This window comes from Hyla sarda, chromosome 4, assembly GCF_029499605.1.
Source record: "Hyla sarda isolate aHylSar1 chromosome 4, aHylSar1.hap1, whole genome shotgun sequence".
Taxonomy (NCBI): Eukaryota; Metazoa; Chordata; class Amphibia; order Anura; family Hylidae; genus Hyla; species Hyla sarda.
The window spans coordinates 78,527,319-78,553,705 of NC_079192.1; the positions used below are offsets into that span (position 1 = coordinate 78,527,319).

Here is a 26,387-nt window from a genome sequence, read left to right on the forward strand (position 1 = left end):
CACCTCCGCCGGTGATAGGCTGAGCGCACTGTCATGTAAGGAGCTGGCCAGGCTATCACCAGCCGAGGCGGGGCTACCCTGCGGCCGGTGATACGTTGATGGCTCTGTGACTTCACTGTCCCCAGAAAGCTGCAAGAGGACCGCAGCGGAGAACCGTGAGGCCGGTAATGGAGAAACGGGGGAATGTGAGTTAAAGTTTATTTTGTTTATTTTTGCAGCCCGGGCACAGGATTATGTAAAATTAATGCACTACAGAGGTCCTTTAACCCGTACAGGACCTAGGGCGTATGGATATGCCTTCTGTACCTGGGTCTTAAAGACCCAGGGCGTACCTGTACGCCGGGCGGGGACCGGAATGGGCTGACTGCTGATATCGATCAGCAGGCACCCCGTGCAAATGCCCAGGGGGGGTCATCAGACCCCCCCCAATGTCTGTGATCGGCGCAATTCGCAAGTGAATTCACTCTTGCGATTTGCGCCAATTCCGGGTCATACGGGTCTATGGTGACCCGGAATATAAGGGGGATCGCGGTTGTCCATGACACTCACGATCCCCCTGTAGCTATAGGAGTGAGGTGGCAGAAGTGCCACCCCTCCTATCTCTGCTATTGGTGGTCTAGACGCGGCATGCTGGGAGTTTAGCAACAGTTGGAGACACCCTGTTTGGGAATCACTGGTGTAGAATACCCCTATGTCCACCCCTATGCAATCCCTAATTTAGTCCTCAAATGCGCATGGAGCTCTCTCACTTCAGAGCCCTGTCGTATTTCAAGGAAACAGTTTAGGGCCACATATGGGGTATCGCTGTACTCGGGAGAAATTGCGTTACAAATTTTGGAGGGCTTTTTCTCCTTTTACCCCTTATGAAAAGGAAAAGTTGGGGCTACACCACCTTGTCAGTGTAAAAAAAATTAAAAATTTTACACTAACATACTGGTGTTGTCCTTTTACTTTTTATTTTCACAAGTGTTAAAAGGAAAAAAAGACCCCCCCCCAAATTTGTAACGCAATTTCTCCTGAGTACGGAAATACCCCATATGTGGGCGTAAAATGCTCTGTGGGCGCACAACAATGCTCAGGAGTGAGAGCGCACCATGTACATTTTAAGCCTAAATTGGTTATTTGCACAGGGGTGGCTGAAATACCCACATGTGACTCCATTTTGGAAACTACACCCCTCATGGAATGTAACAAGGGGTATAGTGAGCCTTAACACCCCACAGACGAATTTTCATTAAAGTTGGATGGAAAAATGGAGAAAAAAAAAATTTCACTAAAATGCTGGTGTTACCCAAAATTTTTCATTTTCACAAGGAAAAATAGGAATAGGAATCGGAAAAAAGCCCCCCAAAATTTGTAACCCCATTTTTTTCTGAGTAAGAAAATGCCCCATATGTGGATGTAAAGTGCTCTGCTGGCGAACTACAATGCTCAGAAGAGAGGGAGCGCCATTGGGATTTTGAAGATAAAATTTGTCCGGAATTGAAGGCTACGCGTGTTTACAAAGCCCCCATAGTGCCAGAACAATGGACCCCCCCATTTTGGAAACTACTGCCCATAAGTAATATAATAAGGGGTACAGTTAGCATTTACGCCCCACAGGTGTCTGACAGATTTTTGGAACAGTGGTCCGTGAAAATGAAAATTGTAATTTTTCATTTGCAGAGCCCACTGTTCCAAAGATCTGTCAAACGCCAGTGGGGTGTAAATGCTCACTGCACACCTTATCAAAGGTGTAGTTTCCAAAATGGAGTCACATTGGGGGGGGTCCACTGTTCTGGCACCACGGGGGGGCTTTGTAAACGCACATGGCCCCCGACTTCTATTTCAACCAAATTCTGTCTTCAAAAGCTCAATGGTGCTCCTTCTCTTCTGAGCATTGTAGTTCGCCAGCAGAGCCCTTGATGTCCACACATGGGGTATTTCCATACTCAGAAGAAATGGGGTTACAAATTTTGAGGGTCATTTTCTCCTATTACCCCTTGTAAAAATATAAAATGTGGGGGGAAATCAGCATTTTAGTGAAATATATATATATATATATATATATATATATATATATATATATATATATAATTTTTTATTTTTTTTTTTTTTCATTTACACGTCCGACTTTAGCAAAAAGTCGTCAAACACCTGTGAGGTTTTAAGGCTCACTGTACCTCTTGTGTTCCTTGAGGGGTGTAGTTTCTAAAATAGTATGCCATGTGTTTTTTTTTTTGCTCTTCTGGCACCATAGGCTTTTTTTTTTTTTTTGCTCTTCTGGCACCATAGGGGCTTCCTAAATGCAACATGCCCTCCAAAAACCATTTCAGCAAAATTCGCTTTTCAAAAGCCAAATGTGACTCCTTCTCTTCTGAGCATTGTAGTTCGCCAGCAGAGCACTTGACGTCCACACATGGGGTATTTCCATACTCGGAAGAGATGGGGTTACAAATTTTGGGGGGCATTTTGTCCTATTATCCCTTGTAAAAATTTAGAATTTTGGAGAAAACTAGCATTTTAGTGGAAAAAAATTAATAAATCATTTACATATCCATCTTTATCAAAAAGTCGTGAAGCACCTGTGTTAAGGCTCACTGGACCCCTTGTTAGGTGCCTTGAGTTTCCAAAATAGTATGCCATGTGGTTTCTTTTTGCTATTCTGGCACCATAGGGGCTTCCTAAATGTGACATGCCCCACAAAAACCATTTCAGAAAAACTCACTCTCCAAAATCCCACTGTCGCTCCTTCTCTTCTGAGCCCTCTACTGCGCCCGTCGAACACTTGACATCCACATATGAGGTATTTCCTTACTCGAGAGAAATTGGGTTACACATTTTAGGAAGATTTCTCTCCTTTTATCCCTTGTAAAAATTCAAAAACTGGGTCTACAAGAACATGCAAGTGTAAAAAATGAAGATTTTGAATTTTCTCCTTCAATTTGCTGCTATTCCTGTGAAGCACCTAAAGGGTTAACAAACCTTTTGAATGTAATTTTGAATACTTGGAGGGGTGCAGTTTTTATAATGGGGTCATTTGTGGGGCATTTCTAATATGAAAGCTCTTCAAATCCACTTCAAAACAGAACTGGTCCCTGAAAAATTCAGATTTTGAAAATGTGAAAAATTGGAAAATTGCTGCTGAACTTTGAAGCCCTCTGATGTCTTCCAAAAGTAAAAACTCATCAATTTTATGATGCAATCATGAAGTAGACATATTGTATGTGAATCAATATGTAATTTATTTGGAATATTCATTTTCCTTATAAGCAGAGAGGTTCAAAGTTAAAAAAAGCAAAATTTTCATTTTTTCATCAAATTTCGGAATTTTTCACCAAGAAACGATGCAAGTATCAACAAAATTTTACCACTAACATAAAGTAGAATATGTCACGAAAAAACAATCTCTGAATCAGAATGATAAGTAAAAGCATTCCAGAGTTATTAATGTTTAAAGTGACAGTGGTCAGATGTGCAAAAAATGGCCGGGTCCTACAGTGAAAATTGGCTGGGTCCTTAAGGGGTTAAGGACTGAGGGTGTACCTGTACACTTTCGTCCTGTTCCCGGGGTTTGAAGCGCGCTGTAGGTGCAAAATTGAACGCGTTATGATTTTTAGAAGGGGGGAGGAGGAAAAAGTGCAAAGACGAAAATTGGCCTGGTCCGGTCAAAATGGGCTTCGTCCCCAAGGAGTTAAGATCACATATTTGTGACGTTTACATGTCATAAAATCACAAAGGGGGCATGTCTGAGGCATGTCTGGTATATGTGTGTGTGGTTTATCTTTAGATACATTTGTGATAAGGAGCTTTGCTTTTGTCTTACTGGCTAATAATAGATTCCTTGGGACATTTATCATTGGCTTTACACCACTTCAATGTTCTAGATGTCCCTGCAAACCTTGTGCAATTGCATTTTTTGCACAATTTTTTTGCGCAATTTTCGGTAGAACATCTTTCAAAGTTGTCTACTGTTTGGTGCACCGTACCCTACTTTATGCAGTGGAGCTGTATTTATTATTTGTTCAAATTAAATGTAGAAGTGTGTTTTTTTTTTTGTTTTTTTTGTGTGCAAATCTACACTATGTAATAGGACACGTACAAAAGTGTCAGATGGCAGAGCACAAAGCTTAAACCAATTTCTGCAGCTCACTGGTTTCTATAGTTGAACAAAATTTATCAAGTCTCTGCTCCTTTTTAGTAAATTTTGAGCAACTGTGCAAAAAATACACCAAGCAAACAGGTAAAATCTATTCTACCTCACATCAAAACACCAACAGTGATAAATGTCCCCCCCCTTGTGTATTATAATAATAAACATATCGTATACGTGACACCTTTTTATTGACTGGCCAAAACACTAATCGCATATGATTACCCACCATGATTTTTCAGTTTTGGCAATGTGATCCGTAGTTTTTACCGGTACCACCTTTGCGCAGTGATTTTTTTCACTTTTGGTTCATTTTTCATTTGCAGTTTTTCTGGGATGGGATGTCATTAAATATCAGCAATTTTGTCTTTATGCCTTTGATGGGTGTGCGGTAGTACTAGGCGGTCTACCGGTTCATACTGAATACCGGTGGGGTTTTTCTTTATGATATTAATTTTTCACATACCGCAATACCGTTTCCATTAGGGCTGGGCGGTATACCGGTTCATACCAAATACTGATTTTTTTTGGCATTTTTATTGCTACCGCTTTTGTGTACATGTGGCTTTTTGATCACTTTTTATTCAATTTTTTTCTATGAGGTGATGTTTCCAAAAATCAGCAAATTTGTACTTTGATATTTTTTTTTTTATACCTTTACACTGTTCACCATACTGGTTCATTAACATATTTGAATAGTTCTGACATTTTCGCACCCGGTGATACCAAATATTAGAGATGAGCGAACTTACAGTAAATTCGATTTGTCACAAACTTCTCGGCTCGGCAGTTGATGACTTTTCCTGCATAAATTAGTTCAGCTTTCAGGTGCTCCGGTGGGCTGGAAAAGGTGGATACAGTCCTAGGAAAGAGTCTCCTAGGACTGTATCCACCTTTTCCAGCCCACGGGAGCACCTGAAAGCTGAACTAATTTATGCAGGATAAGTCATCAACTGCCGAGCCGAGAAGTTTGTGACAAATCGAATTTACTGTAAGTTCGCTCATCTCTACCAAATATGTATGTTTGGGGGAAAAGTGGGTGTTTTTTTTTTTTTTTTATTATTTTTTTGGTCCTAGGGGTGTAAACATAGTCCCCTTTGGATAGGGGATAAGATTTCTAGGGGCGGAGTACCCCTTAAAGCGAAACTGTCATGAACTCCGGGCTATATAATCTACACACAGCCTTTTCTATTGTGTGCAGATGGTGTGTACAGCACAGTTTTTACCTTATTTCTGTCGGCTTTTATCGCCCCAAAAAATGCTTTTGATTGCAGCCACACACAGTTGGATAGGTGTGGCGTGAGGTACGCTATGCACCACCTTGCCCACCTCCCCATAGGTCAGTGCTGGGACCGCTGTGTGATTGACATACAGGTCCCAGCGCATGTGCCCCTCAGCTCAGCTAACGTGCGAGCCAAAAAACAAGTTTATTCAGATATGCACCTTTTATAGTTTATGTACTGTACTCCTTGCCTGCTATCCTCTTGCTGCTTCTTTCTTCTCTCCTGCAAACATGTGCAGGACAGTCCCTGTTACTAGAGAAAGATAGGACGTGCGCTCTCTAGCACTGCACAGGCGCACTGAGGAGACAGGCCGCGGGAGTGAGCGCTTGCCTGGATACCATACGCAGCGGCGCTTGTTAGCTGAGCTGAGGGGTGCATGCACTGTGACCTGTGTCAATCACACAGCGGTCCCAGCGCTGACCTATGGGGAGGTGGGCGTGGCGGCGCCAGGGCATAACGTACCCTGCCCCACACCTAACCGACCGTGTGTGGCTGTGATCAAAAGCATTTTTTTGGGGTGATAAAAGCCGGCAGAAATAAGGTAAAAACAATGCTGTACACACCATCTGAACATAGTACAAAAGGTTATATAACCCGGAGTTCATGACAGTTGCGCTTTAAGGACCAAGCCCATTTTCACCTTAAGGGTCTATTCACACGTACAGTATTCTGCGCAGATTTGATGCACAGGATGTCAAGCTGTGTTCACTCATTCAGTTTACATTGAGATCTGCAGCAGAAAATCCTGTGCATCAAATCTGCACAGAATCCTGTACGTGTGAATAGACCATAAATGGGCACTGTCACCAACCTTTTTTTTGGGATATGTTGTAGTACTTATGTACTGCATCATATCTCTTAATATACTTACTTTATTTTTTTTTTTTTTAATATTTTATTTTACATTTGAAAACCGGCCACTAGGGGTCTCCCTCCCAGTGGCCGGCTGCAGCCTGCCGTGATGTCACAACTGAATTTGGACCGATGCCGGCCAGGCAATTGGACCTAATTCAGTCAGCCTGCGCTCGCTCACTGTCGGTCAATCAGACAGGCGAGAGCAAGTGCTGTGAACTCCTGGGCTGAGCTCATTGGCTGCCTGGCCTCGCAGCTGCCTGCGCTCATTGGCTGCCCGCCCCCGGCATGTACAGTCTGGAGGCAGCGCAGCGCTGATGCTCCAGGACTGTACATGTCATGTACGGGTAAGTGATGCCTTATTTCACTTACCCGTACCTCGTTTCGGTCTCGGCGGTGAGCTTGGCAGGTGTGCGATGCTCCTATACTCTTCCTCCCTGGATAACACTGCACTGCTAAACAGGGAGGAGGAGAATCTGGAGCAGCCTGCCGCGCTATTGGCCGCTCATTTATGCGTGCTCCCTACGGGAACGCAGCATAGATGAGCTAAGGGCGGAAGTATGTCCCCCCAGCAGGCATCAGTGACGCTGCGCCTGCTGGGGAAGTCTGCCTGATAACTGAGCACACTACCAGGCAGACAAAAATATATTTCTAAGGGGTTAAAAAAAAATGGCAGTGATGGGGATAGGGATAGATGGGCAATAGGCAGGGACAGAAACATTATTTTGTTACATGGTGGGAGCTACTCTTAAAGGACCAGCCCAATTTTATTTTTGCGTTTTTTTTGTTTTTTTTTTCTCCCCGCCTTTTAAAATCCATAACTTTTATATATTTTCATCTACAGACCCATATATAGGGCTTATTTTTTGCGTGACCAATTGTACTTTTTAATGACCCCTCTCACACCACAATGCATTTCCGAGTGGAATCCGCAGAAAGAATTGACATGTCAATTAATCTGCCAGAGGCCTGAATTGGGATTTTAGCAGATGTTTCCACCAGTGCTGTGGAGTCTGAGGAGTCGGAGGATATTTTGGGTACCTGGAGTCTGCAAACAATACTCCGACTCCTACTACATTTTGATTGGAATTTAAAAAAGCAAGTTTAAATGCCCCAATTCACAAAAAGTTATAATTAATGACTTCTCTACTGTAAGAATAAAGACCAATGCATACAGTGCCTCATGTAACCGCAAAAGGAACACGTTAAGTGACCGTGAAGAAGCTTTTCATGTACTTTACTATATGGCACACAACACACAATTAGGAACGGCAATACTTATACTTTCCATAGTGTTGTGTTCTGTGTTCATGGGTAACCTAGACTCTCACTGATAAGGGATTAAGTAAATATGTTTTTTGCAGGACTAGAGACACTTGTATAAGTGAAGGGAATGGAGGGTCAATAGTTCAAAACTGAAGCTGTAAACCATTGAAAAAACTTAAAATTAAATGAATAAAAAGAAATTAATAAAACTTTGTTTTCATTGTGTTTGGCTTTTGCTTAAAGGGGTACTCCATTACCTTGCTGTCGGAGCTCCGCTTTCCAGCATCCAGAAGTTATTCTTCCGAACGATGTGTGTGCGGGCTTCCGTGTTCGGGGCTGCCACTCGTGACGTCACGTCCGCCCCCCTAGTGAACTCACGTCGCGCCCCCTTCCCATATACTTTCATTGAGGGGGTGGGAGTGACGTCACGCCCGCCCCCTAGTGAAGTCATGTTGCGCCCCCTTCCCATAGACTTTCATTGAGGGGGTGGGAGTGACCTCACGCCCGCCCCCTAGTGAAGTCACGTTGCGCCCCCTTCCCATAGGCTTTTGTTGAGGGAGCATGTGTGATGTCACGAGGGGCGGCCCTGAACACGGAAGCCCGCACACACATCATTCTGAACGATAAGTTCCGGACGCTGGAAACCGGAGCTCCACCAGCAAGGTTATGGAGTACCCCTTTAAACTGTTCAATACAGTAGACTGTTGGCTTCCCAGCCAGTAGTCTTGGGGTAATGACATGTATGTTGCCTTTCTTTCCTTCAAGGAATGTATTAAATACATTCGCATATTAATACAGAGGAGTTGGAGTCGGAAGTACAAAAAACTGCGGAGTCGGAACATTTATCTACCGACTCCACAGCCCTGGTTTCCACCACGTGCATGGTGCAGCAGAATCCTGTTGAAAGAAATTGGGCTTCCGCAACTGAATTTCCCAGTGCAATTTTTCTGCAGGATTTCTGTCGTGTTAACATTGCTTTACTCTGATACGCTATCTCGCGCTACTGTAAAAAAAAAAATATATATATATACAGCACAAGAAAGGATAGAGCAGCACGTCCCACAATAGTATGATGGCGGTGCAAGCAGCGAATGGAGCCCCGGTCAAGGCAAGTTGGACATCTAGGAAGGATGCCGCAGCACACGGAGAGTTCAAGTGCAAAAACAGTGGTTTATTCCATGGTAATACAAGCTAGCAACGTTTCTGCTGCCAATGCAGCCTTTGTCAAGGCTGCATTGGCAGCAGAAACGTTGCTAGCTTGTATTACCATAGAATAAACCACTGTTTTTGCACTTGAACTCTCCGTGTGCTGCGGCATCCTTCATCTATATGCGCAATGATTTGAGGCTTTTATCTCCCATTATCTAGCACAGTGTTTCCCAACCAGGGTGCCTCCAGCTGTTGCAAAACTACAACTCCTAGCATGCTCAGACAGCCAAAGGCTGTCCGAGCATGCTGGGAGTTGTAGTTTTGCAACAGCTGGAGGCACCCTGGGTGGGAAGCACTGATCTAGCGGCTGTGTTCTGAATTGGCCTCTGCTTTTTTTTTTTTTCAGCTTCTTCATGGATCTATTTTTGCCACCAATGTGAATTGTACCTTTTAACCTTTCTACGGGATGATGATTTCCATTCTTTTGCAGTTATACATTCCATTCTTTTGCAGTTTATACATTGATGCCTGATTATTCATTGTTCGGTTTGTGAGTAACTTTCCCTTTTGCTTTTTCTTGTAGTTATGTGGGGAACCTGTCTAGGGATGTCACAGAAGCTCTGATTCTTCAAGTGTTCAGCCAGATTGGTCCATGCAAAAGCTGCAAGATGATTATGGATGTAAGTGTCTGACTACAAAGTTTATAACAGGGTCATTTTACATCGGCCTAGGTTCTGTCAGGTTTAACCCTTTTTAGGAGAGGAACAGAAAGGAATTGTATGTGTCCGGGAGCAGCCTGTTGAGCTGTTCCAAGGTCCCCACACAAATCCCAGAAATGGAGAGAAGTTTGCTTAAACTAGAAATAAAGCTATTTGTGACTAAAACAGTGTTTCCCAACCAGTGTCGCCCCCCTCCCCCAAGCTGTTACACAACTACAGCTCTAAGCATGCCCAAACAGCCTTTGGCTGTCTGGGCATGCTGTGAGTTGTAGTTTTGCAACAGCTGGAGGCACCCTGGTTGGGAAACACTGACCTATTACATAAAGTTGACTCATCCAGTCTATAGGACAGGAGGATAGGGCTACTTTTTAGGTTGTGTTCACATGTTGCGGATTTATTGCGGTATTGTATGTAAATGCAGCCTTAAAGGGGTACTCTGGTGGAAAACTTAACTGAAAGTTAAACAGATTTGTAAATTACTTCTATTAAAAATTCGTAATCCTTCCAGTACTTATTAGCAGCTGTATACTACAGAGGAAATTCTTTTCTTTTGGGATTTCTTTTTTCACGACCACAGTGCTCTCTGCTGACACCTCTGTCCGTGTCAGGAACTGTCCAGAGCAAGAGAAAATCCCCATAGCAAACATATGCTGCTCTGGACAGTTCCTAACATGGACAGAGGTGTCAGCAGAGAGCACTGTGGTCCTGACAGAAAATAAATCCCAAAATAATTTCCTGTGTAGTATACAGCTGCTAAGAAGTACTGGAAGGATTATTATTTTTTAATAGAAGTAACTTACAAATCTGTTTTAAATTTTCTGGCACCAGTTGATTTAAAAAAAATAAATTAAATAAATAGTTTTCCACCGGAGTGCCCCTTTTAAGCCCGATTTCAATTGGTTACTATCACTATATACCAATTCAGTGATCTCCAACTTGTGGCCCTGCAGTTGTTGTAAAACTTCAACCTCATGTATGCCTAGACAGCCATTGAGCGACAGGTTGGACTCTCCAGCTGTAAATAAAGCTATTTGTGACTAAAACTGTATTTTCTAAACAGGGTGCCCCCTGCTGTTTCAAAACTACAACTTCCAGCAGCCTTTGGCTGTTTAGGCATGCCGGGAGTTGTAGTTTTGCAACAGCTGGTGACACCCCGGTTGGGAAACACTAGACTAAAAGTACACTATAGATGACCCCCTGTTGTTCTCTCTTCCTGATTGCGCATGGGGGATGACTGTAGAGAAATTCCAAAATTTATATGGATCAATACCTTTTTAAATAAGACTATCCTCCATGCATCTGTATGTGAGAGCCAGAGATACAGTGTTTGTGTATCTCCGGCTCTCCGATAGAGTTGCGTGTTGGGGGCTTGTTGCTTTGGGTGGTGGTAGACACCGCTCCATGCACAGAGTTTGGCTTGATCCGTGCATGAGAAGATTTGGGGTGCCGGGCAGGAGATTGCAGGGGGTCCCAGCAGTCAGGCCCCCTAATCAGACACTTATCAACTATCCTGTAGATCAGCGTTTCCCAACCAGGGTGCCTCCAGCTGTTGCAAAACTACAACTTCCAGCATGCTGGGAGTTGTAGTTTTGCAACAGCTGGAGGCACCCTGGTTGGGAAAAACGGCTGTAGATAGTTCAGTAACGGAGTTCCTCTTTAATGACTTCTGCAAAGGGAACTATCGTGTTATTACAGATTCATTTTATATATTCACAGATTCACTTATAGATATATAAGTATTATATAGGTAATTCCATACCATTGTATTCAAATCGAGCATTGCTTACAGCAGAGCTCCTATAAGGGGTTAACAACCATTGTACGCAACATTAAATAATAGATATATAAGTATTATATTATATAGATAATTCCATACCATTGTATTCAAATCGAGCATTGCTTACAGCAGAGCTCCTATAAGGGGTTAACAACCATTGTACGCAACATTAAATAAAAGCGAATGTTTACGCCAAGTTTTCAGGTACTGGTAATGTATGGACAGTGACTCACGCATGAGCCACGTACAGCTGCTTACATGGATATCAATGTACACAGCTGCCCATAAAGTGCCACTCCCCAAAATCTTGGCTCGGAGACCACAATGTTACATCAAGTAAATGAGTTATTTCACATTTCGTGTTCTCTATTGTGTAGCGCTCGGCAACTGACCTCCTTTTTAGCAGTGTTCTGTAGCAAAGCTGTACGCCGAGACATTAGAGGCCACCTGGCAAGTAGGCACAAGCAGTAGTACTGTGTTCTATAGTCGTCTTATAATCATGTGATTTACCTTGTGACTCCAGAGAGGCTAGGGGGTGTTTGGGGACTGGTTTAGCTGATGCACTTATTCTCGTTTACTACTAGTATATCGCATTGATACCTGTGCAGCATGCTTATTCTGTGCGTTATAGCTTTAATATGCTGGAATTTTTTTCTCTCTCTTTTATAGACTGCTGGTAATGACCCCTACTGTTTTGTGGAGTTCTTTGAACACCGCCATGCTGCTGCATCCCTAGCTGCCATGAACGGTCGCAAGATCATGGGCAAGGTAACGTATAACAGTGGTCTCCAAATGGCGGACCAATAAATGTTGCAAAACTAAAACTCCCAGCATGCCCGGACAGCCGTTGGCTGTCCAGGCATGCTGGGAGTTGTAGTTTAGCAACTTAACCACTTAAGGATTAGGGCATACAGGTACGCCCCCGTTCCCCAGTCCTTAAGGACTCAGGGCGTACCTGTACGTCCTGAGTCCCGCTAACGTGCTTTAAACCGTTCTCACGAGCGGAGAAGGGGTTAAACTCCGTGGCTCCCGGTTACTACGGCAGCCAGGACCCACGGCTAATGCCGGGCACCGCCGATCGGGCCAATGCCCTGCATTAACCCTTTAGACGCCGTGATCAAAGTTAATGTGGCTTCTAAACTGAAAGTAAAACTATCCTGGCAGCTCAGGCTAGAGCAGCAGAGTGCTGGTAACACTGATCAATGCTATGACATCACATTGATCAGTTTATGCAATTAAAATATTGCATGGTATAGCCTCCTAAGGGGGCTTAAAAAAAAAAAAAAAAGTGAAGTGGTAAAAAAATTAATAATAAAAGAAAAGAAAATAATGTAATAAAAAAATTGGAAACCACTGGTTTATAATATTGCTACTACCTATCTCTATTACAGAGCATGTATAGCGCTAATGCGAGGAATTTCTGATGATTCGCATTTTCTCTTTTTCTCGTAGGAAGTCAAGGTGAACTGGGCGACCACTCCTAGCAGCCAGAAGAAAGACGCAAACAGTAAGTACCTCCCTCCCCAACCTTTATCTGACCTACATTGTTACCATAGCAAGTAAAAGTAACTATTGAAGAAATATCATTTATTAGTTCAAAACTTTGATTATCATTAGATCAGCGTTTCTCAACCCGTGTATTACTGTACATGGCCCAAATCCTGTTTAGTCTCCCCCCCCCCCCCTTGTTGACCCTCAAATTCAATGCGTTGGTCCCAAAATAGAGTAAAATGTGAAGGGACGGATTATGGCGGCACCAGAGGGTTGAGAAACGCTGCCTTAGATGACTTGTTTTGCTGTGTTTGTGCTATAATATATTTAAGAACAAATCTAATCTTTGTCATCAGGTAGTTCCGTTGTCAGCACACTGCGTTCTCAAGGTAATTGTGTCTTCTTACAGATAAAAATTAAAATCTCTTTTGGGTGACCAGCAAAAGTCAGGTTCTTCCTTTCCACTCCTCTCTTCTGCCATCACCCACCCGGGCTGCTTTATTCTTTTCACTTACTTTGGCAGCCGCGGGATCATTGAGTAGATTCTAGCTAACCTCTCTTATTCTGTAATAACCTTGGAGTCCCTGGAGGAACGATCTCCAATATAGTGTGATTTACAACGCAGTTGTGGAGCTACTACTGAAAGAATAGGTGTTGCAAGCTGTTGAGGCTATGGGGTGCTGTGAGGAACCAAAAAAGTCCTTCATTAAAGAGGAGCGTTTTTAAATTCAACGTTTTCTTGAAGCAGAAGGTATTTACATGCTGATTTATAATAAGGGGAAAGGATAGCTCGACCGTCGATTTTAGTTACAGCAAGAGCAGATTTTTTTTTTTTTTTTTTTTATATATAACTTTATTTTTCAAAAAGAAAATAACACTTAAAATATCACAAATCTAATTTACACAATGCAGACACAGTAAATGTAATAGAGGTTTCGGAGGGCTTCTGACACCCCACCATTCATCTGTTTGTCAGAGATAGGGCATTTGCATACATAGAGCATGAATCTGCAAGCAGATAGCTTTGTCCATTGTGTAATCGCCGTGCTGGGTTACTGCATCTCGGCTCTTATTCATAAGAGCTGCAGATAGAGAGCATGGCTAGTACTTGCACCAGGGGGCCTCCAGCTGTTGCAAAACTACAACTCCCAGCATGCCCGGACAGCCTTTGGCTGTCCGGGCATGCTGAGAGTTGTAGTTTTGCAACAGCTGGAGGCACCCTAATTGGGAAACACTGACTTACACAATGTACAAAGCTGTTTGCTTCCAGCTCCACATACTGTGAATGCAGATACCATAGATCTGGTCAACAGCTGACTGGTTGATGACCCCTTTAATACCCTCAATTGAAAGAATCCCTCTGGTCTGTTATCACAAAGTATGTTGTGCTTAAAAAAATAAAACTTAACTGTTATGTGAACAATTTTGACTCGTTGTCCAGTTGAGAAAGCTTCGGTTCTCAATCTTGAGACCTCCGCGATCACGAGTTACAGCTGGGTGAAGTGCACGGCAGCATACGCCTCACTTCCCCGGCTGTCACTCAAATCCGACCCTTTTACTGCATAAGTCTATGGAGAGAAAAGGTCAGACAGATCGGCTGGCCGGGGAGTGAAGAGCTCTGCCGCACACTTGACAAGGTTATAATTTGTGATCACAGCAGGGCTTAGGGCGAAGACCCAGTGCGATCTAAACTAGATGTAGTCATCATATACCCACGTACAATGAAAGGTGACCCTGGATCCACCATCCACAATGGATGATGGCCATAATTCATCCCCCCCCCCCCCCCCCAAATACTGCAGGCCCCTATTGTCCATATAGCTCCTGTGATGCACATTTATAAGTGCATCTAACAACACCTTAGACAAGATGGCTGCCCCCATCATCATGTGCAAAAAAATAGATTTTAGAAAAAGAAAACTCTCCAATATATTAGATTAGAATATATGATTTTTTTTATTTTTAGTGTCAGGTTAAATTAATAGAAATAAAATACAGTAAAAAGAATGGAGAAAATGTTATGGTCTATTGCCCATGATACATGACTTTCCACACCAGTGTTCCCCAACCTCCATCTGTTTGTAAACTACAACTCTCATCATAACCTTACCGCAGTGTTTCCCAACCAGGGTGCCTCCAGCTGTTGCATAACTACAACTCTCAGCATGCTTGGCATTGGCATGCTGGGAGTTGCAGTTTTGCAACAGCTGGAGGCACCCTGGTTGGAAAACAGTGCCTGGCTGCCTTCAACTGCCAGGGGATGATATTTTAGTTTTGCAAGAACTGGAGCGCCTCAGTTTGCGGAACCTTTCCTTACGTTTACTAGTTTGAAAACGAATCAGTTACCATGTTCATTCCTTCTGTTTCAAGGTCTAGCCATCGTATTATACCTGGTCTCCATCTTTACAACACTCTTACTTTTATATGGCTTTTAACTGCTTTTAGTCCACCAAACCTCCAATCTGTAAACATCCGGCCCCCCCTTGCATTATGCTCTAAAGCAGTGATCTAAAACCAGCGGACCTCCAGATGTTGCAAAACTACAACTCCCAGCATGCCCGGACAGCCAACGGCTGTCCGGGCATGCTGGGAGTTGTAGTTTTGCAACATCTGGAGGTCCGCAGGTTGAAGATCACTGCTCTAAAGCCTACTAGCTGTACTAGAGCTCGGCTTTGCCGCTGCGTAGATCTCCTGTCCTTTTTATAACAAAGCACAAACCTGTACCCATGGGGCCTTACCAGCCCTTCCCTTTATTTATTTATCTGTCGTCCTCTTTGTAACCACTTGTGTTGGGCCTATGCTTAATAAACAGTGATAAAATTGGTATCTGGTTTGGGGCTGATATGTTAAAACTGTGGATTTTTCCTATAAGCATTTCATTGAATATTCTCCTTATCTAGTATAAGCTGAATAGATGTGATTATGTCCGATTTATAAATGTGAAACTGTTGTTTTCCCCTTTCACCCTGTTCCCATCTCCTTCTCCCAACAAGATCATTTCCATGTTTTTGTTGGTGATTTGAGCCCAGAGATAACAACCGATGACATAAAAGCTGCCTTTGGACCTTTTGGGAGAATATCGTAAGTAAAAAATAAACCAAAGCCACCGACTTATTCAGCCTTTTTTGCTCTGTAACTGTGAATCTCCTGTAGCTTACATACTGCGTTCTCCGAACCTCTCTTTTAAAAAAATAATTTTCACTATTGCATTTTTATTTTCTTACTGTTAACTGGCTTTTAATATTTAATTTCTCAAAATTTACAGCTGGCCACAGACCAAAAAGGGGGTTAACGCATTGACCTGAGAATTCAGTTAACAGGCCACGTATGCCCTTTTTTTTAATTCCTATTTTTTTTTTACATATATATATATATATCATTTTTCCTATTTTCCGTTTTATTATTATTTCCATTTTAAGTAATTTTAGAATGTGTTTGCGATGACCAGGATGAGAAATTGCATGGTTTAACTTTTTCACAGCTGGCGTGGTCTGCAGAGCACCATTGTCGCAGGTCCCTTCTGCACTGAAAGAGTTAAAAAAAAAATAATAATAATAATAATACATTTAATAAGTAATTGACTCCAGAGGTGTACAACTAGGCTTAGGATAAAAGATCCAACTTCAACCGCTTGCTTTAGCCCATGCTTGATGTGGAAGTAGCCATGTTGTGAGTGGGATCAGCTGTAGTATGTGTTACTGTGTTTCAGTTTTTTAGACCTGGTTAATTTGCATGTACACCTGATTCCTTGTCATTTACCTCCCTCCCTTCCTCTTGCTTTTAGTCGGAGCATTAGTCTTAGCTTCCACAGAGATGTTTTAAGAGGACTGCTTTCCGATTTTTCATTTGCTGACGCTTCCTCCTTTTGGCTTTATAATAAAAGATGAAAAAGTAATATAGGGGGCACTGTGTGGTCTCTTGTGATTTTGCTTCCCTTTATCTGTACACTTTTCTGTAGTTCTGATTTCCTAGGTAAATGGCAGGTGTTTTTTTATTTCAGAGATGCGCGGGTAGTAAAGGACATGACAACAGGAAAATCTAAAGGCTACGGATTTGTGTCCTTCTTCAATAAATGGGTAAGTTATTTCCTATCCCTTATTAAAGTGCTCGTTCACATATAAACCACAGCTGCATGTCAAGAGATACATTTAAATGGTACCTAAACTTAAAGGGAACCAATCATCAGATTTTACCCTATATAATGCTTGGTAAAGCGTTATATAGGGTAAAATCTTTATTTTCACCATTCCCGGGGGACGCTCCTGCCCCCAGGGATGGTGAAGATATGAAGTTATAAACTAGTCGCCGCCACCGCCGTATGTAGTCCCCTGGGCGGGGAGCTCCACTCACCTATTCCCGTTCTTCTGCAGGCAGCGACGCCCCCTCCGCTTGATTGATGGGCAGCGTCATCGCTCTGCTCCGTCTGTTCAGTGAGCGGAACAATGACGTGGCCCATCAATCAAGCGGAGGGGGCGTCGCTGCCTGCAGAAGAACGGGAATAGGTGAGAAGAGCTCCCCGCCCAGGGGACTACTTACGGCGGCGGCGGTGACTAGTTTATAACTTCATATCTTCACCATCCCTGGGGCAGGAGCGTCCCCCGGGGATGGTGAGGACAACAATTTTACCCTATATAACGCTTTGCCAAGCATTATATAGGGTAAAATCTGATGATTGGTTCCCTTTAACCCCTTAAGGACGCAGGACGTAAATGTACGTCCTGGTGAGGTGGTACTTAACGCACCAGGACGTACATTTACGTCCTAAGCATAACCGCGGGCATCGGAGCGATGCCCGTGTCATGCGCGGCTGATCCCGGCTGCTAATCGCAGCCAGGGACCCGCCGGCAATGGCCGACGCCCGCGATCTCGCGGGCGTCCGCCATTAACCCCTCAGGTGCCGGGATCAATACAGATCCCGGCATCTGCGGCGGTTCGCAATTTAAATGAACGATCGGATCGCCCGCAGCGCTGCTGCGGGGATCCGATCATTCATAACGCCGCACGGAGGTCCCCTCTCCTTCCTCCGTGCGGCTCCCGGCGTCTCCTGCTCTGGTCTGTGATCGAGCAGACCAGAGCAGGAGATGACCGATAATACTGATCTGTTCTATGTCCTATACATAGAACAGATCAGTATTAGCAATCATGGTATTGCTATGAATAGTCCCCTATGGGGACTATTCAAGTGTAAAAAAAAATGTAAAAAAATGTAAAAGTAAAAGTTAAAAAAAAGTGAAAAATCCCCTCCCCCAATAAAAAAGTAAAACGTCCGTTTTTTCCTATTTTACCCCCAAAAAGCGTAAAAAACATTTTTTATAGACATATTTGGTATCACCGCGTGCGTAAATGTCCGAACTATTAAAATAAAATGTTAATGATCCCGTACGGTGAACGGCGTGAACGAAAAAAAATAAAAAAAAAGCCCAAAATTCCTACTTTTTTAATACATTTTATTAAAAAAAAAATTATAAAAAATGTATTAAAAGTTTTTTATATGCAAATGTGGTATCAAAAAAAAGTACAGATCATGGCGCAAAAAATGAGCCCCCATACCGCCACTTATACGGAAAAATTAAAGTTAGAGGTCATCAAAATAAAGGGATTATAAACGTACTAATTTGGTTAAAAAGTTTGTGATTTTTTTTAAGCGCAACAATAATATAAAAGTATATAATAATGGGTATCATTTTAATCATATTGACCCTCAGAATAAAGAACACATGTCACTTTTACCATAAATTGTACGGCGTGAAAACAAAACCTTCCAAAATTAGCAAAATTGCGTTTTTCGTTTTAATTTCCCCACAAAAATAGTGTTTTTTGGTTGCGCCATACATTTAATGATATAATGAGTTATGTCATTACAAAGGACAACTGGTCGCGCAAAAAACAAGCCCTCATACTAGTCTGTGGATGAAAATATAAGAGTTCTGATTTTTAGAAGGCGAGGAGGAAAAAATGAAAACGTAAAAATTAAATTGTCTGAGTCCTTAAGGCCAAAATGGGCTGAGTCCTTAAGGGGTTAAAGGGTACTCAGGTGGAAATTTTTTTTTTTTGTTTTAAATCAACTGGTGCCAGAAAGTTAAACAGATTTGTAAATTACTTCTATTAAAAATTCGTAATCCTTTCAGTACTTATTAACGGCTGTATACTACAGAGGAAATTCTTTTCTTTTTGGAATTCTTTTGTCATGACCACAGTGCTCTCTGCTGACACCTATGTCCATTTTTAGGAACTGTCCAGAGCAGCATCTGCTTGCTTTGGGGATTTTCTCCTGACCATGGACAGAGGTGGAAGCAGAGAGCACTGTGGTCGTGACAGTAAAGAAATCCAGATTTTCATCTGTAACATACAGCCGCTAATGAGTACTGGAAGGATTAAGATTTTTTTTTAATAGAAGTAATTTACAAATCTGTTAAACTTTTTGGCATCAGTTGATTTAATAAAAAAAAAGGTTTTTCCACCGGAGTACCCCTTTAATGTGTAGTATACCAATAGATTCCATTATGCTAATATGGTCAGAAGTATGTCACACTGTCCTCTGTACCAATGGCTATAAGAGAAGTTTTGCACCCTGCACTTCTCTGCACCAAAAAAATATGTAAAAAAATACTTTTTTTGGGGCCAAATATAAGTGACATAGGGTGTGGTACAGGTATACATGTTTAAAAAAAATAAACAAATAATAATATATATATATATATATATATATATATATATATATATATATATATATATATATATATATATATATATATATATATATATATATATATATATTAATAATAGAACAAGGTCCGGCACTAGATTGGTTGCAGGTAAAACTTCTTATATCTTTATTTGAAGATTCTGCAGTACAAGGCTGGAAGTCTGACGCGTTTCGCTATAGAGCTTAATCGTAGACTTCTATGATTAAGCTCTATAGCGAAACGCGTCAGACTTCCAGCCTTGTACTGCAGAATCTTCAAATAAAGATATAAGAAGTTTTACCTGCAACCAATCTAGTGCCGGACCTTGTTTGTTCTTCACAATTGAGCAGCCGGAGGCGCTACCGGCCGGTCCACGGCACAGGTGGTGAAGTAGGCGTGCACAGGGTGAGCGGCTCACAATCCAGCCTTCTGATAGATAGAGAGAGAGATATATATATATATATAATATAATAGATATATATATATAATATAATATATATATATATATATATATATATATATATATCTATGTATAATTTTTTTTTTTTGTGTGTGTTTGGAGATTTTTTTTTTTTCTGTACTTTTTTCTTTTTTTTTACAGTTTTAGGCTATGTTCACATCAGCATTCGGGAGCTCAGTTCGCTGAGTCAGTTTAAATGAAGCAACGACTTTAGTAAAAAAAGGAAAACCTGCATATCAGGGTTTTTGTTCACTAAAAATCATGAAAAATAATGGACATCAAACAGAACTCTAAAGGACCCCATTCAAAGTGAATGTGACCGGTCTGGTTGTGTTGGTGTCTGGTGTCACAACCTCTGTCCCAGCCCCGTTATTACCAGTTGTAACAGCTCCACAACACTGATGTAAACATGGCCTTACATAGTTTAATTAACTAATTAATTAATTTAAAATGTATGCAATCATATACAAACATAAAGAAAAACATTTAATCTATACCACAAAAACAGATGCAACATTGAACCAAATTGGCATTGTTTTGATAAATGTGTTTGATGTTCATCAAAGGTATGTGTTTGTGTGGTACAGGTGTAAAGGTGTTTTTTATGGGTCATTGGCACAAGCACTGTGAGTCAAATAGTTGTGATTACCCTGTTGTTATATTTTGTCCACAGGATGCAGAAAACGCCATTGCACAGATGGGAGGGCAGTGGCTTGGTGGTCGACAGATCAGAACTAACTGGGCCACAAGAAAACCACCAGCTCCGAAGAGCACCTATGAATGTAAGCATGAAAATTGTGTTTACTTTAAAATCTGTTAGAGGGAATTGGTGCAAACTTTTTGTTTTCCAAAGGAGGCAACTTTTTAAAGGGACCTTCTCTCTTGGTGCTACTCAATCCTCTTCTTTAGCAAGTGTATTGTACCAGCCCTCTAGAGCAGTGTTTCCCAACCAGGGTGCTTCCAGCTGTTGCAAAACTACAACTCCCAGCATGCCCGGACAGCCTTTGGCTGTCCGGGCATGCTGGGAGTTGTAGTTTGCAACAGCAGGAGACACTCTGGTTGGGAAACACTGCTCTAGAGACTTTCTATACAGATAATGGGGGGGGGATTTATCAAGGGAGATGTAGGTGAACCATTTTTCTACACCTTTTATTTGTGCGGTCTTAATGTGCACGTGCACCAAATTGATTGAATTATGTAGGGCATGTGATTCATATGGTGCTAGTACACTTGTTTTTTAAATAACTTTTCAGTAAACCACTTTTGTATGGTTCCTCCACAATGGCACTGGTTTACTAAGCGGAGTGTGGTTTTCTTTGTGGGTTTTGATTCCCTACAATTTTCTTTCCACGGTATTTACTAATGTACATTATGCTTTTTTTTTTTTTTTACACACACGATTGTCTGGTTTTCCTCAGCTCAAATCCTCTACATTTTCTGTGGAAACCTTAGTAAAAATGTCAGGGACACGCCCACTTGATGGCGACCACGCCCACTTTCCCCAATGGCCATGCTCCTTTTTCAGGTTTTTCCAGTAAAATGGAGTTAGTTAGGTTTTTTTCAATTCTGGCGCAGACAGAATTTCTGGCGCGATACGCCAGAATCTCGCGCACGACCCAACAAAACATGTCAGGTTTACAGTAGTAAATCAAGACCAATGTGTGTGTTTTTTGTTTTTTTTCTTTACAAATGTTGTCCGCAGCCAGTTTTGTAAGCCAGGTCTGGGCTTGTGTAGGTTTGCGACAAATTGTGCAACAAGTCGCTGATGATAAATTCCTGACCACTGTATAGGTCAGGAAGTTTAAAGGGGTTATCCACCATAAGGTGATTTTAGTACATACCTGGCAGACAGTAATGGACATGCTTAGGAAGGATCTGCACTTGTCTTGGGGATAAATGGCTATATTGTGAGATTACCATAATACTGTGGAAAGCTTTTTGTGAACTGGTATTTCCTGTTTGGGTTTTCTTTTTTTGACTACAAATCCCACAATTCCATTTTCCTCCCTCCCACACATCAGCCACCCCACCCATTGAAACATAAATGAGCTGCATCCATTCAAAAGACCTGTGGTTTTTTAATCAGGGTGCCTACAGCTGTTGTATTAGCTGCTGATTGATCTCTCTCCCACCAAGCGATCGCTCCACCCCTTTAAGCAGGCAGGCTCCCAGGCATCAGCTGACTAGTGAGGTCAGGTCTCGGCCGCATTGCAACCTGGGAAAAATCAGAGACAACAGTCATTTTGTATGCTGATAAAAATAAATATTGGGGTGAAAATCACATAAGAATTGTGCGAAAACCGTCACACACCGGTACAAACACTATATTATGGACTACACTAACTTTACAGCCCCTGTAGCATAGTCAGATAAAAAAAATCATGGAATCCCCCTTTAGCCAGACTGTGGCATAGTTGCACAGTTTTAGAAAAAAAAAAAGCATCTAAAGAAAATGTTGCAAGGAAAAGTATCTAAACATAAACTGAAAAATCAACACCATAAAAACTGGGTATAACCAATGATAAAGTTTCCCATTTGTGCACTTGTGTGTGAATACAAAAAGGCCGACCTTTGCTACTGGGTCATGCCTTGTGCAGCACCAGATTCTGCATTGGTCCACTGATTTTGTGTATTAAAAAAATAATAAAATGTCTGCTTCCCTCTTAGCTAATACAAAACAATTGTCATATGAAGAAGTAGTGAACCAGTCCAGCCCCAGCAACTGCACTGTGTACTGTGGAGGCGTCACATCCGGGTTAACAGGTATGCTGCCTTGTTTTCATTCATGGTTTGTATTGTTTATGTAAGAGGTTTATGCATTGTCCTTGTTTTCCTATCCTAGAACAACTCATGCGTCAGACCTTCTCTCCTTTTGGTCAAATAATGGAAGTCCGCGTCTTTCCAGATAAAGGGTACTCCTTTGTGCGGTAAGTTCTGGCAATTATTGCTTTACTCCTTTTTAAAGCGTGATTTACCTTTTTATTTATTTTTAAGCTTGGGGGCCAAAAAAGCACATTTTACATTTTGGAACAATTTGCACTTTATTTTTAATTTTTTTTGCTATTTCCTTTACCTGGTTAAAACATTATGCATGGCTAAATAGGTGGCTATTGTGATGGCAATAGACCTTTTGCATTGGCTGTCCGGGCATGCTGGGAGTTGTAGTTTTGCAACAGCTGGAGGCACCCTGCTTGGGAAACACTGGTTTGGGCCATCAGATCCAGTTTGTCAGTAGAGTTAGTCGTATTCCTAGCTAAGACATTTTTAGCATATACACAGGTTATGGCATAAATGTGTGATAAATGCAGATCCCATCTCTGGAACACATGTCTGTCTTGAACAGAGCGCCCCCAATATTGTGGGTGTCATTTTAAAGGGGTTACCCAGGAAAAAACTTTATATATGTATATTCATATTCTCAATCAACTGGCTCCAGAAAGTTAAACAGATTTGTAAATGACTTCTATTAAAAATATTAATCCTTTCAGTACTTATGAGCTGCTGAAGTTGAGTTGTACTTTTATGTCCAAGTGCTCTCTGATGACACCTGTCTCGGGAACTGTCCAGAGTAGAAGCAAATCCCCATAGCAAACCTTTTCTACTCTGTGCAGTTCCCGAGACAAGCAGAGATGTCAGCAGAGAGCACTGTTGCCAGACAGAAAACAACAACTCAACTTCAGCAGCTGATAATTATTGAAAGGATTATGCTTTTTTAATAGAAGTAATTTGCAAATCTGTTTACATTTTTTTTTTCCTGGAATACCCCTTTAACATACGTTTTATTTGTGTCTACAGTTTCAGTGCTCATGAAAGTGCAGCTCACGCCATAGTCAGTGTGAATGGAACTACCATTGAAGGTCATGTGGTAAAGTGTTACTGGGGCAAAGAGACTCCGGACATGCTTAATACTGTTCAACAGGTAAGAGCAGGAGAATTCCTTCATTCTACACTTGGTTTTTCTGTCTTTTTTTATCAAGGCTATGGGTTATGGTGCAGAGATAGAAAGTTAAATTGTGTATAACACATGAGCAACTATTTGATGGCTGTACCCAACTATGTACTCCTCATTGTGCAGTTGTTTTTGGTGGGTTGAGTTGTATTTTTCAGTCAAACAATTTTGGGAAATTTCTACTTTTTATAATCTTTTAGAGAAATGAAAAAAAAAAACATCTCATTTATTTTAGGCATTAGTGGGTTTACAGAGGGAGGTACATCTAAGGGGTTAAACTTCCAGGATTGTATACCAAATAATGTATTGCTTTTTATTTTCTGCAATTGCCACAGCAAAGCCAAATTAGCTTTCCTCCTCCCTATGGACAGTGGGGGCAGTGGTACGGAGGGGCGCAGCAGATAGGCCAGTATATGCCCAATGGTTGGCAGGTACCTGCTTATGGAGTCTATGGCCAGGCGTGGAATCAGCAGGGATTTAGGTAAGTGTTGATGGTATACTATGACTTGTACACTGCTCCTGCATGCTTTCTGTGCCGTAAAGCAGTCATCTGTGATCTCATCTGCCTGGAGAGTGAACATCTGGCTCTATGTACAGTAAAATCTCCCTTTGGGGGACACCTCCCAATATCTGACCGTTTTTAAATCCCTGGCAGAGTCCCATAAGACTTAATGTATTTGAACCCTCCGAATAGGGGACATTCCCAATCGCGGACACACCCAATAGGGAACACAACACTCCCAATAAGGGACAATAGGGCACAAAAAGACTCCCATTATGGGACAAAACACTCCCAATTGGGGACAACCAGGCTTATGTGCTGGCCCTACCTTGTACACAGGGCCACTGTCAGGGGGTACAGCCAATACCCCAGTAAGGGGCCCAGGCCCCCATTGCACCCCCCCTACAGAAGCAGAAGACCGATGTTTAAATAGTGGTCTCCTGCTTCTGTACATCCGCCAGCCACATCATTCACTTCCCTGATCCCCACGTGCTACTTTATTCTTCTGTGCCAAATCATAACCCCACCCCCCACCCTTATTACCATTGTGGCACATCATTTCCTCATAATCCTCCCTGTGCCATTTAATTTTCCCTTTATTGCCCGCTGTGCAAATTCATCACCCCCCCCCCCCCTGTGCCATGTTATTCCCTCTTTTATCCCCCTTTCCTCTTTATAAAGGGGGGGGTGATGAATTTACATAGAGGGTAATAAAGGGGGAATAAAATGGCACAAGTGGAAATGATGGGGGGGAGGGATTTGGCACAATGCAAGGAGGGAATAAGATGGCACAGGGTATAAATGGGGGATAAAATCATACGGCGGGATAAGGGGAGATTGAACACCACTAGGAGATTCTACTGTAATTTTGCCTTTTTGTGTTTTATATGTAATAACTCTCTGTAGTGAGTAAAGTTCAGTATTCTGTCAAGATTTTTGAGCCTTTTTTTTTCCAATAAGGGACATCTCTCAATAGTGGACACTTTTTTTTTTATTCCCTGTGAGTGTCCGTTATTGGAAGATTCTGCTGTATATAGCGCTCACGGGCAGATGTTTGTGGTGCGGAAATTCTGCCATATGAACAATGCAGCAGAATCCCATAGAAATCAATAGAATACTGTGGAATGTGTGCGGAAGTCTTCTGCACAGACCATCCTATGAATGAGCTGAAGAGTGAGAAGGCTTTAGTAAGTTTACTTTCCTGGTTTTCCCCCCGAAAAACCCTTTTAATCGGGTTTATCATATGGCTTGAATCCGCTCATCTCTGCTTTTATTCTAGAACATGCTTGAAAAAAACATGAAATCTTGAATGTGGCTTCTATAGGTGCCCATGTCTTACAACCTTAAGCTTATGGAAAATCTCTTTTAACCTGTTACAGTCAAACACCATCATCTGCAACAGCATGGATGGGACCAAACTACAGCGTGCAACCTACCCCCGGGCAGAATGGAACCTTGATCACAAACCAAACAGGCTATCGTATGGCTGGATACCAAACACAATGAGAGGAAGGACTCCACACGCTCCCCGCCAGTCTGCTGCGGGCCCATTTGTTTACTTTGATACCATGCTATAATCATGTCAGTGCAGATGTCAGAAAACAGAATATTTATTAAAAAAAAAAAAAAAACAGAAAGTAACTTTTTTTTTTTTAATCATGACATTATCATCCACTTGATTAAAACACAAACTTCCAAAAAAAAAAAAACAACAACAAAAAATACTAGAAATGCTGGATGTTTGCCAATTTTTGCCTTCCTTTTTTCATTATTTTAATTTTTTTATATGTATATGTAACTGTTACTTAACCCGGTCTCTCTTGAAGAGAACAGCCAAGCCTTGCTAGCCAGATCTTTTTGGCAGTGAAAGGGTTAAGATCCTTTTGAAATAATAAAAAAAAAAAATACAATGCAGGGATCACTGCCATTTTGGGCAGCAAATTGCACAAAGTCTATTTTCTTTTTCTTTCACTGAAGTAGTGTGCAGTTTTAGAGTGCATTCCTAGTATGATTTGAGATGTATTATAAATTTAACTGTACAAAATTTGTGACTCTGTGTTTGTGAAGGTTACGTTTCTTTCTTTCTTTTTATTTTTTCCCTTCAGATGAAGCCTTCAATAT

The 26,387-nt window shown here is 41.8% G+C and overlaps 1 protein-coding gene across 3 annotated transcripts in view; it reads left to right on the forward strand.

Moving 5' to 3' along the window:
- Positions 1-26,176, forward strand: part of TIA1 (TIA1 cytotoxic granule associated RNA binding protein) — a 29,790-nt gene extending 3,614 nt beyond the window's left edge. Inside the window, exons 2-13 of one of the 3 annotated variants that reach the window (XM_056571462.1) lie at positions 9,266-9,362; positions 11,848-11,946; positions 12,631-12,685; positions 13,026-13,058; positions 15,663-15,750; positions 16,670-16,745; positions 20,489-20,597; positions 22,483-22,578; positions 22,658-22,742; positions 23,611-23,734; positions 24,100-24,245; positions 25,646-26,176. In XM_056571462.1, the coding sequence (XP_056427437.1) occupies positions 9,266-9,362; positions 11,848-11,946; positions 12,631-12,685; positions 13,026-13,058; positions 15,663-15,750; positions 16,670-16,745; positions 20,489-20,597; positions 22,483-22,578; positions 22,658-22,742; positions 23,611-23,734; positions 24,100-24,245; positions 25,646-25,772 (1,135 nt within the window). In that variant the 3' untranslated portion in view covers positions 25,773-26,176. Of the gene's footprint in view, positions 1-9,265; positions 9,363-11,847; positions 11,947-12,630; positions 12,686-13,025; positions 13,059-15,662; positions 15,751-15,934; positions 15,995-16,669; positions 16,746-20,488; positions 20,602-22,482; positions 22,579-22,657; positions 22,743-23,610; positions 23,735-24,099; positions 24,246-25,645 lie in introns of those variants that run through there. The other 2 variants (XM_056571463.1, XR_008892291.1) reach the window with 2 other exon arrangements.
- The last annotated feature ends 211 nt before the right edge of the window (positions 26,177-26,387 follow it).